This window comes from Oncorhynchus kisutch, linkage group LG2, assembly GCF_002021735.2.
Source record: "Oncorhynchus kisutch isolate 150728-3 linkage group LG2, Okis_V2, whole genome shotgun sequence".
Classification (NCBI taxonomy): domain Eukaryota; kingdom Metazoa; phylum Chordata; class Actinopteri; order Salmoniformes; family Salmonidae; genus Oncorhynchus; species Oncorhynchus kisutch.
The window spans coordinates 19963081-19974794 of NC_034175.2; the positions used below are offsets into that span (position 1 = coordinate 19963081).

Here is an 11714-nt window from a genome sequence, read left to right on the forward strand (position 1 = left end):
TGTATATTAAACTACTGTGACCATTTCCCCTTGAATTATAAATAACTTAATGTGCTCAAGAACTCAAATCTCCGGTGATTGAAGCCCTTAGAATCCCCTTATGTGAATATGTGATTCAAGCATCTGTGCATTTCTCCTCCTTTGCTTCAAACACACACAATGTTACACTGGTCTTTATTTTGAAAAAGGAAAAAAAGAGCAAAACCTCGAGGGAATCCAGCCCAGACTGGCTGGCACATATCTGAGGGTGTTAACAGGTAAAGGTAATTTCTGTGTGGAGCAGACAAACACCTGATTTCACCTGGGGTTCAGGGAAAGGTCAGGGCACCTGTGCTGTTTTGACACGTTATCTCCCTAAAGAGGGCTTCGTTAGCACAGGAATTAACACCCCACTTTTATTTACTTTTCAGGTCTCACAGCTACTTCAGACGCTCAGGAGAGTATCAAGATAAAAGATGCAAGAGTGGAGCTCATGTACAGTGTTTTTCAAAGGTATTGGATATGCACATATTGTTAAGTGTTAACTTTTGCATAGAAATAAAAAAAGGACAAATATAAATTGTGATACTTAGAAGTATTACACTTTTTAGGATAAAAAATAATCTAATTTGACTGAAAAGTCATTATATGTTGTTACATACTGTTGAATATGGTAAGTGACATCTTGTTCTATAGGTGCAAGTAGAGTGGTCACATGAATGGCAAGAATCTGGGGTACAATACAAACAGTTTAATTGTGTAATTAACAATAAAGAACCACTCCTAGTTAGACAATTTCTGCATAAAGAAACCGAGAAACACTTATAAAACAGTCAGTTGTAACAAAATAACTGGTGTTCTCATTGAAATAAACTCATAAAAAAGAAACACTTTTTTATACAGGATATTTATACAGGAATAGCTTGAATTGGATTGTTAACCAAAGGAAGACACATTGCAGACATTGATATTCACACAGATTGCATATGTTTTTCTCTCTAAGGTGTTCTATAGGTTAGTAATTTACCTAAGCTTATTTGCATGATAGTAAAAATTGCATACAACATTAATTGTGAAGCTTGTAGCATGAGTTGCTTGACATACAGCACTTTTATAGGCAACCTTTAAAGCACATTGTCCATTTAAAACGTTAAGACACTTTTTGTTTTTACTGCCCATCAAAATTACATTTATAAATAGAAAAGGATCATTGAAAAAAAAAAAAAGGCTATGTAACAAACTTTCCCCAAAAAGTAATTACATCAGAAACACTGCATGAACTGCAAATAAATAATGTAGAAGACAACAAAAAACAGAGTTTTTGATTCACATTTTTAAACTGTGTGGCTGATTCAGAAAGTACAGTGACAAAGGTTTTGCAAAATAATCTAATCGGCAGTGCCATATAGTACAAGGCATTTATTGGCATAGTTTCTTTAAGACTGTATTTTTTTTACTTTTTTTTTACAGTTAATATAATGTCTATATATATATTTATATTTCTTCCTAACAAATAATATGTAACGATTGAGCTATTCTCGGCGACGCACCTGGGGTGCGGTTTGCATTCCAGAGTTTGAGTGATCCGTAATCACCGTCATGTTTCTCCGCATTTTCAAAGAATAACTAATTTGCCAGCAGGCTTCCAGACTTAGTACCTCATCATTAAGGCCTTGTCATCCACTTGGTCCTCGATTTAATATGCATTTTTTTTAAATCCAGTTAACACCACATACGTAAACACCTATCAAAGTCCTATCAAACTCCATGGGGGCTTCTTATTATAATATCAGTAGCTCAAAGAGAAAGGAAATCAGTGTAAAACAACAGACATTAAGTGCAGTCAGCAAATATCCACGGCAACATACTTAGAAGAATTTTTTGTGCAGGTTATTTAAATGATGCATCAGTCTTTACAGTGAATAATACAAGTTTTACAAAATCAGAAAAAGCAATACTTATTCGTATTACTGTAGTCTGTGGAAATGGGGGGGTTCCAGTGTGAGAATGCTAGCGTTGCGTAGCCTTTCAGTCTGCATTGATATATAAATGCTACTCGTACGCATAGAGTCCAGACTCTGCATTGATAAAACCACTACTCTTTACTCTCGCAGTGGTCGCACTGCGCTAGCCAGACCATTACCCTTCAGCATTGATTTCAGTCACTGTGTGTACAGTCGCACTACTCTTTCAGCAGTGTTCAGACTGGGGGACGCTCTCTCTACTCCTTGGTCTCGTGGTCAGATTCTAAAAGGGCCTCGGAGCGGGCCAGGTGCTCCTCGATCTTGATGGAGAAGATGGTGCTGTTGGTCTGTGTGCTCTCTTCCAGCTCCTTCAGCAGCTCGGCACTGCCCTCCCTGAAGTCCGACAGCTCCTCCTCGAAGGCCGGGCTGCTGCTACTGCTGTTGCTGGGTTCCTTGGGCGGCTTGGCCGGGTGGTTGACGTAGAAGCGCTGGTTCTGGAAGAACTTGATGATGGTGAGCTTGGGCAGGTCCAGCTGGGCCGACAGGGTGTGGATGGCCTCCTCGTCTGGGTACATCCCCACGTCCTGGATGAAGCTTTGCAGAATGCCTAGGGCCTCTTGGGAGATCTTGCCCCCGCCGGAGCGAGCCTTGGTGCCCCCGCCGCCGCGGGCCTGGTCCTCTGTCTCTGCCGGGGAGGCGGTGGAGGGCTGGCGAGGGGGAAGCCGGGGGCCCATGGGTGGTTGCTGCTGCTGCTGTTGCATGGGCTGCTGGGACAGTGGAGGTTGGGAGGGGTGCTGGAGGGACATGAGGGGCTGGTGCTGCTGCTGCTGCTGTTGCTGGGGCGGTTGATGGGTCTGAGACTGTGGTGGGAAAAGGAGGGTGGGGGAAACAAGAGGCAGGATGTTATCAGTGAACACTTATCGGCGACTTAATAACGCCTTTAATTCAACTCAATTGAGTTGTGTAGAATGGGCCCACTGTGTACAGAACAGGCGCTCCGCTGGAGGAATTTCCATGCCATATCTTATTGAATGTAATCAGTTCTTGGGATTCTTTTTTCATGCGGAAATTGTGTCTTTCATTGTGGGGTAGAGGCACCAGTACTCACATACAAACCTGCACGCACACACACACACACACACAAACACGTACAAGGACACTGAGATGCTGGGAATTCACACGGAACCTGTCCATTCTGATTGGTACTGTCAAGCTTATCAGACCCCATTCAAATGATATTGCCAGACCGCGATAAACAAACTCAATGTGTACAATTCAAAACGCGATCACCGCCGATTGCCATGTGTGTGAGAATGCTAACGATGGCTTTGCTTTGCCGTCAGTATCCCGCTAGTGTAAACACATTACACATTACTCCTAAAATGTCTCATTGTTTGAGTGGAGAGACGGTTGAGTGGGCAACTCGTGCTCTCTATTGAACACGCAACAGTTATTTTCCCCCTGAGTCAGACACACTCGTATTGGAGTTTGGTAATGAAGTTTAGAAAACACAGCACTTTACAAATAGCTTATCAGCCAGCTGCACATCTTCACTCAAAGATCCCATTATACACTACAACACACATATAGGGAGCTTTAATAAAGGAAGGTTAGCCAATGAGTGCCGGCTTCTCTCCACATCTGTGCGTCACTGTTTTGCAACAGGTCTCTCTTGAGAACAAGCTTTTTAATTAGTCGACTGACCTGGGTTGACAGAGGATCAACGCCAACACCAATAAGTATTCTGAAGTGTCAGTAGTTCCTCTATGCATTACAGTACTGAAACATTTTACTGGAAGCCAAATCATTTCTATTTCATTAGCGGTTAACTTTTCTGCGAAGTATCCCAAATTGCTAAATTTCTTTCACTTTTTTAATCTGATATTAGGCTCGATGAGAAAAACCTGATTATGGTATTTCTACACTGGTGGTTTTGTATGGGACTGGCCATATGTTTCTGGCTAACAAAATAACTGATCAATCACCATTCAGCTGCCACTATGTTTAATATAAGTATTTATGTTAATAATTCACAATTTTTAAAGTTTAACGTGAGTCTCATGCTTTTGTGTTCATTTGCAAGCTGCCTTTTTAAAAAGAAAAATTAAGTTAAAAGTAACTTTAAAAAGTATTTCATTAAAAACAAACATTTTGACTGTTACTCTGTTTGTGATTAATATAGAGCTAATTTGTAGAAATGTTCCATTACTGCTGGTTTTTACGAACACCAGATAATTACAATGTAAACTAAGGGATAATACCGGTTGCTTATTTGAAATCACAACATAAATGATAGAATATAAATTCTCTCTCTCACCTGTAGTGGATCTGTGTGGGACATATACATCAGGTTTGGGTTCTGTGGGTACAGACATCAAAGTTGGTGTTTGTGCTTGTGTATCTCCTCTCATCTTCAATGGATGTGTATGCGTGTCCACTGCACATTGGTACGTGTGTGTGTAAATGTGTGAGTACATGTCTATGTGTATTTATGCGCTTGTGTGCGGGCGTGTATGTATTAATGTGCACGTCATTGCCTCCTCACCTGCATGGGGTCAGTGGACATGTGCATCATGTGCGGGGGTCGGTCGGCGTGGTGCTGCTGCTGGCCGGCCGTGCTCTCCTGTTCGTAGATGGCGTCACGCTCCCCCTGGGCCAAGCTCAGGAAGCGGCGAATCATGGACAGGTTCTCCCACAGCGTACGGTTCTCTGGGCTGGGGTCCTCCTTCCAACGCAGAAGCTCACACAGCCAGCCCTTTACCGAAAGGAAACAACAGAGAGGTTTAGCCTAACCCTCCACTTCAACTGTTGTACTCACACATAAAGAAACCCTAACCAGGGGCGGAGATTATACCCTTAGCTGTAACTTTTAGCCCATTCCTGTAACATGCCAATATAATACAATTCCAAAGGCAGCAGAAGAACACATTCTGTGACCTATAGTTATGACAACATACACATGTATGTAATATATTCATAGTATGTAGCATAAATTGAAGGACCCATTTAACAGTTCACATGACACATTATACTCTAGCCCAGCAGAGGGCCATGAGAGAGAGGACTGTAGTTACACAATATTAATTTACACAGGGCATGTATCTGAGAAGCCACAGTCAAAGGCAGCTTGTGTGTGTGACTGTGTGGGTGCAGCTGAGCGGTACAGTACAGTAGAGACGGAGCCCGTCGATGGAGCTCTGTGATGAGGTCCTGTGACTCAGTTATACAGTGCTGGATGTGGAGGGAACTCAACTAGGCCGTGTGAGGGCAGGGGGGTGATCACCATGACAGAACTGAAGCAGAGGGTGAGAGAAAATAGTGTGAGATGAAGAGTAGAGAATGAGGGAGAGAGAGAGAGAGAGAGAGAGTGAGAGAGAGAGAGAGAGAGCGAGAGAGAGAGAGAGAGAGACAGAGAAAGAGAGAGCGAGAGAGAGAGAGAGACAGAGAGAGATAGAGCGAGAGAGAGAGAGAGAGAGAGAGAGAGAGAGAGAGAGAGAGACAGAGAGAGACAGAGAGAGAGAGACAGAGAGGGAGAGAGAGAGACAGAGAGAGAGAGAGACAGAGAGGGAGAGAGAGAGAGAGAGAGAGAGAGAGAGAGAGAGAGAGAGAGAGAGAGAGAGAGAGAGAGAGAAGGGAAGGGAAGAGAAACAGACAGAAAAATAGGGAATTTTAAATGACCGTGGCTGAAAGAGAGCTGTAAAGGGTGAGCAGGCAGAACGAGGGAGGGAAGGAGGGAAAGCAGCTTCATTTAGGGAGGGCGAGAATGTGAGTGTGTGTGTGAGAGAGAGAAAGAGGGAGAAAGAGGGAGAGGGAGTTAAAGAGGAGAGAAGGGAGAGCGATGAAGCTGTTCAGCCGGTAGTCTGTCCTGGCAGCGTGACAGAGCAGTACTGTAATCTCCCAGCCAGTGTGCGGCAGCACCTTTCATTTCCACAGGATTACACTGCACACACACACACACACACACACAAACACACACACACACACAAACACACACACACACACACACACACACACACACACACACACACACACACACACACACACACACACACACACACACACACACACACACACACACACACACACACACACACAAACACAAACACATACAGGGGCAGAGCCACACCACCACACTGCATGCAAGAGATAACTCAGCATTTCTGTTGTCCCCTGTTCCAACTCCTCCCCTAAGCCACATCAAACCCCAGGAGGGTTTTGGAGAAAGCCGGGAGCAAGGGAGGGAGAAAGAGGGGGACAGAACAAGGAAGAGAGAAAGAGAGAAAGAAGGACAGGGAGAGAGAGAGAGTGAAAGAGAGAGAAAAAGCGAGAGAGGGGTAGAAGGGACCTAAAGACTGCGTGCCCACCTTGTTCTTCTGCCACGTTTATTGTTTCCTTTTTTAATTTGCATGCAGAGGGATTTGGACCGCGTTACCACTCTGATGTCTGTTGGTTTCCGCTGATTCGGTATTGAGGAACACCCCTCTTTTCGCCCCCACATGCCACCGCGCCTCTTCAGAAACAGAACTGAACCACACTACCAAGGAACGATGAAGTAATCCAACTCAAACACTCCCCAAACTAGCAGGATTAAACCCAAAGTACTAAAGTCAGTCAAACAAAAGGCCAACATGAACCCCATAGTAGGTCCTCACATAAATGAACTAGCTAGTTAAAAATAACTACAGTAAAAACAAGAGGTACATTCTTAATATGTTGTCACTATGCTATTTATATTTGGCTGAAAACTTGTTGATATAATGTTCTACGACTAAAGTAAAGGACGTTTGACGCAGAGAAGTTTACATTTTTTTCCTGCAAAAACTGGTAAAATTATCACAAAATTGTAGCTAATGTCAAAATGGCAGCTTCCCTTAGTTGTCCTCACACAAGTGGACAGTCAGCGTTTTTCCTGGTGGTTTAAAGAGCTGAAGTTGTGTTTGTGTTTGTCTAATTGCATTGCTTCCACAGGCCTGGCAGAAGCATTGAGGGGAGAAAGAGAGGTGGGAGAGCTGGTCAGAGGAGGGGGCACTTGGCTCTCTTGCCAGCAAACTCAGGGGGGAAAAAACTTGGTTTCGGTCAAAAAAAAAGTGACGTGAAAACTTCACTTGGAGTGAGGATTTCTGTCTAATAATCACAATGACAATGTGACGTCGTGGAAAAATCGAAAATGGTGTTCCAGTTTACCGTAATATATATGACTTAACCATTGTTTCAACTTCCACTTGAAATTGTGCAGACTTTCAAAGCTTTAGATAGACTGTGCAGAAATGTAAAAGCGGCATCAATTGGTGTAATAGTTATTGAGTTGGCTGCACAATGCATATTGTGTTACTGTGTTTAAACAGGAACTTTCAATAAGAACCAAACATCTCTGTTGCTCTGTGTACTACGTCCATATTGTTCATTTCCCCCCTAACAACAGTGTTTGGATACGCCGTACTTACACTGCTCACCAATTCTGAACTACCTCGAACTCTCTCAGAGTTAGTGAAGCGCTCTCTATAAATAAAAATGTTTTATTCATAATGATTAGCATGGAGAATGGAGCGGTGTTGAGAGTGACCACCCTGCCTGATTTTTCGTCCAATCTGACCGTCAGCACACGGGCTGAGGGGGCGAAGAGGTGCAGAATGACAGAGTAGTAAACTCCTCAGCAGCAGGCCTCACGCAGCCCAGCAGAGCTCCCATTGTATAGCACAGTATAAATAGCAACCAGGCACTCTGATTTATTTCGCTCCGAACACAATGGCTGAATTCATGCGCAAGATTCACCCAACTATGCAGCGGCACACCGTACCATGTTTGTGTGTGTCTGCAGCAGTCACAAGCTGCCAATGAGAGCATAGGCCCGCTCTGTCAGGGAACAGCCCGGTATTCACCCCTCTTCCCTTCCCCTCCCTCCCTTCCCCCTCCACAACATGGACGCACACTACTGCATCAATAAATAACACCCTGCTGTGAAACCCTGTATGGAAAAGACAGAGATAGAGAGATAGAGAGGCCTGCCTCCACAGTCACATGGCAGGGCCAACACCTATCTCTAATCTCATTTGGTCATTATCAGCCCCATCAGTCCACCACTGAAAAATAAGCCGGCAGATGTCGACCAACTCTGATTCTCTTTTTGTTACGGGGGGGGGATTATAACACAATCAAATTGAATATGGTGCTTTATACAATCATTGTCTACTCTGAAACAAAAGCACATTTGACCTTGTAGAAGCAAAACATATTTTACGGGAGGGGGAAACAAAAAAAAACCTGTGACAGTTGGGAGAAAAAGATTGCAATCCATTGTTGTGGCTGGACTTGTGGAACTTGTCAGAGGAGGGATTGAGAGCTGCAGAAAGCTGCAGAAAGCTGCAGAGAGCCAGACTCACGTCTCTGTGTCCGAGAGGGAGAGAGAAATAAAAAGTAGGAGAGACAAAGCATTATTGTCTTTCCCTCCTTGAACCTGGCATAGGGCCCAGCTCCACTAGCAGACAATACTATGCAGATAAATGCAGCTGATAACACAGTATGTTCAAACCTGTTTGTCCTCTGCAAGAGCCTGCACCTTAGAGCGAGTTCACCCCACACAGTTACGTGCACTGGGTTGTAAATACGGCACCATGCCCATCTGTTGACGGGAAATGCCGACCTGCTTGATGCTCGGCATATGTGAATCTCCCGCAACAATAAGCAAAAATTGACTGTGGAAAACAGACCCAATGTTTTGTGTGTGTGTAAGGAAATCTTAATATGCAAATAAGGCAGGTCCGAGCGCCTATTCAAATAGTCTTTGGCGTGGAGAGAAGAGAGGGGTGGGAACGAGGAGGAAATGGGGTCGAGGCCCTTAATTGAACTCAACTATTATTCCCCGGGAGAATTGGAGGTCTAGCTACCATGTGGCCATCCTGAAAAATCCTACACTCTTAGCATGCATTCCCAGTGCTGACTAGAGTTGGGATGCCTTCTACCCATCTCACTCATTCCATAATTAAACAATGAGTAAAGATTTTGAAGCAAAGTACAGTAAGTAGTACAAATAAGTCAAATCAAATCAAATAGTATTTGTCACATGCGCCGAGTTTAAAAATAATAATAAAATAAAATACACAAGAATGAAGCTATATACAGGAAGTAGCAGTACCAGATCACTGTGGAGCTATATACAGGAAGTAGCAGTACCAGATCACTGTGGAGCTATATAAAGGAAGTAGCAGTACCAGTTCACTGTGGAGCTATATAAAGGAAGTAGCAGTACCAGATCACTGTGGAGCTATATAAAGGAAGTAGCAGTACCAGATCACTGTGGAGCTATATACAGGAAGTAGCAGTACCAGATCACTGTGGAGCTATATACAGGAAGTAGCAGTACCAGATCATTGCGCAGAGGTACGAGGTATTTGAGGTATATATGTACATGAAGGCAGGGTAAAGTGACTAGGCATCAGGATAGATCATATTAAGGTATTTGAGGTAGATATGTACATGAAGGCAGGGTAAAGTGACTAGGCATCAGGATAGATCATATTAAGGTATTTGAGGTAGATATGTACATGAAGGCAGGGTAAAGTGACTAGGCATCAGGATAGATCATATTAAGGTATTTGAGGTAGATATGTACATGAAGGCAGGGTAAAGTGACTAGGCATCAGGATAGATAATATTAAGGTATTTGAGGTAGATATGTACATGAAGGCAGGGTAAAGTGACTAGGCATCAGGATAGATAATAATAAGACTAAAATAAAGAACAGAGTAGCAGCACCATATGATGAATATAAAACTGTGTGTGTAATGTGTATGTATGTGTGTTTGTGTTGTGTCGGAATGCGTGTATTTGTTATGTGTGTGTGTGTGTACGTATGTAATGTACGTGAATGTGTGTGGGTTTTGTGTGGGAGTGTCAATTTAGGGTGTATATATCGTCTAGTGAGTGTGCGTAGGGTCAGTGCAGATAAAGTCAGTGCAGATAGTTCAGGTATCATTCATTGACTATTTAGCAGTCTTGCTATTTAGCAGTCTTTGGCTTGGGGGTAGATGCTGTCTTAGAGCCTGGTTGCCGGGCGGTCTATGGCTTGGGTGGCTGGAGTCTTTGGCAGTTTTTCGGGCCTTCCTCTGACACCGCCTGATATAGAGGTAATGGATTGCAGGGAGCTCGGACCCAGTGATGAACTGGGCTGTCCGCACCACCCTCTATAGGGCATAGCGGTCAAGGGCGGTGCATTTGCCATACCAGGCGGTGATGCAGCCAGTCGGTGATCAGGTCTTCCATCGTCAGGTTGTCAGAAAACTTGATGATGGTGTTGGAGTCGTGAGTGACCATGCAGTCATGGGTGAACAGGGAGTACAGGAGGGGACTAAGCACGTACACCTGAGGATCCCCCGTATTGAGGGTCAGCGTGGCAGATGTGTTGTTGCCTACCCTCATCACCTGGGGCCGGCCCATCAGGCAGTGCAGGATCCAGTTGCAGAGGGAGGGGTTCATTCCCTGGGTCCCAAGCTTGGTGATGAGCTTGGAGGGGACTATGGTGTAGAACGCTGAGCTGTAGTCTATGAACAGAATTCTGACATAGTTATTTCCCCTCTTGTCCAGGTGGGAGAGGGCAGTGTGAAGTACAATTGAGATTGCATCCTCTGTGGACCTTTTGGGGCGATATGTGAATTGGAGTGGGTGTAGGGTGTCTGGGATAATGGTGTTGATGTGTGTTATGACTAGCCTTTCAAAGCACTTCATAACTACAGATGTGAGTGCGACAGAACAATCGTCATTTAGGCAGGTAACCTTAGAGCTCTTGGGAAAAGGGACAATGGTTTGAAACATGTTGGGATTACAGACTGGGACAAGGAGAGATAAAAAATGTCAGAGAAGACACTTGCCAGCTGGTCTGCGCATGCGCCCTGGTATTCTGTCTGGCCCGGCGGCCTTGTGATTGTTAACCTGTTTAAACGTTTTTCTCACATCGGCCACGGAAAGCGAGATCGCACAGTCATCCGGAAAAACAGCTACTTTCACGCAAGGCACAGTGTTATATTCCTCGAAGCGAGCATAAAAGGCATTTCGTTTGTTTGGGAGTTCTGCATCGCTGGGCAACTCACGGCTGCATTGCCTTTTGCAGTCCATTATCGTCTGCAAGTCCTGCCACACACAACGAGCATCGGAGCCGGTGTAATAGGATTCCACCTTCCTCCTATATTGTCCTTTTGCATGTTTGATGTCTCATCGGAGGTCGTAGCAGGCTTTCTTGCATGTGTCCATGTCCGTGTCCCGTTTCTTGTAAGCGGTAGCTCTAGCCCAGTAGGTAATGCCTGATTTTTGCTTTGGATATGTTCTTATAGTAACTGTGGGGATGACATTGTCTACAGTGCCTTCGGAAAGTTTTCAGACCCCTTGACTTTTTCCACATTTTGTTACATTACAGCCTTATTCTAAAATTGATTACATTTAAAACAAATCCTCATCAATCTACACACAATACCCCGTAATGACAAAGCAAAAACATGTTTTTAAACATTTTTGCAAATGTATAATTTTTTAAAAACAAAAATACCTTATTTACGTAAGTATTCAGATCCTTTGCTATGAAACTCCAAATTGAGCTCAGGTGCATCCTGTTTCCATTGATCATCCTTGAGATGTTTCTACAACTTTATTGGGGTCCACCTGTCTAAATTCAATTAATTGGATTGCCTTTGGAAAGGCACACACGTGTCTATATAAGGTCCCACAGTTGACAGTGCATGTCAGAGCAAAAACCAAGCCGTGAGATTGAAGAAGTTGTCCGTA

The 11714-nt window shown here is 44.0% G+C and overlaps 1 protein-coding gene across 15 annotated transcripts in view; it reads right to left on the minus strand.

Moving 5' to 3' along the window:
• Nucleotides 1–710: 710 nt before the first annotated feature.
• The window catches only part of LOC109908976 (DNA-binding protein SATB1), a 58455-nt gene continuing 47451 nt past the window's right edge, over nucleotides 711–11714 (minus strand). For 6 of the 15 annotated variants that reach the window (XM_031790151.1, XM_031790130.1, XM_031790137.1 and 3 more), the window contains exons 12-14: nucleotides 4489–4698; nucleotides 4261–4302; nucleotides 716–2803 (exon numbers count right to left, since the gene is read on the minus strand). In XM_031790151.1, the coding sequence (XP_031646011.1) occupies nucleotides 2201–2803; nucleotides 4261–4302; nucleotides 4489–4698 (855 nt within the window). In that variant the 3' untranslated portion in view covers nucleotides 716–2200. Of the gene's footprint in view, nucleotides 2804–4260; nucleotides 4303–4488; nucleotides 4699–11714 lie in introns of all 15 variants that reach the window. The other 9 variants (XM_031790182.1, XM_031790171.1, XM_031790133.1 and 6 more) reach the window with 3 other exon arrangements.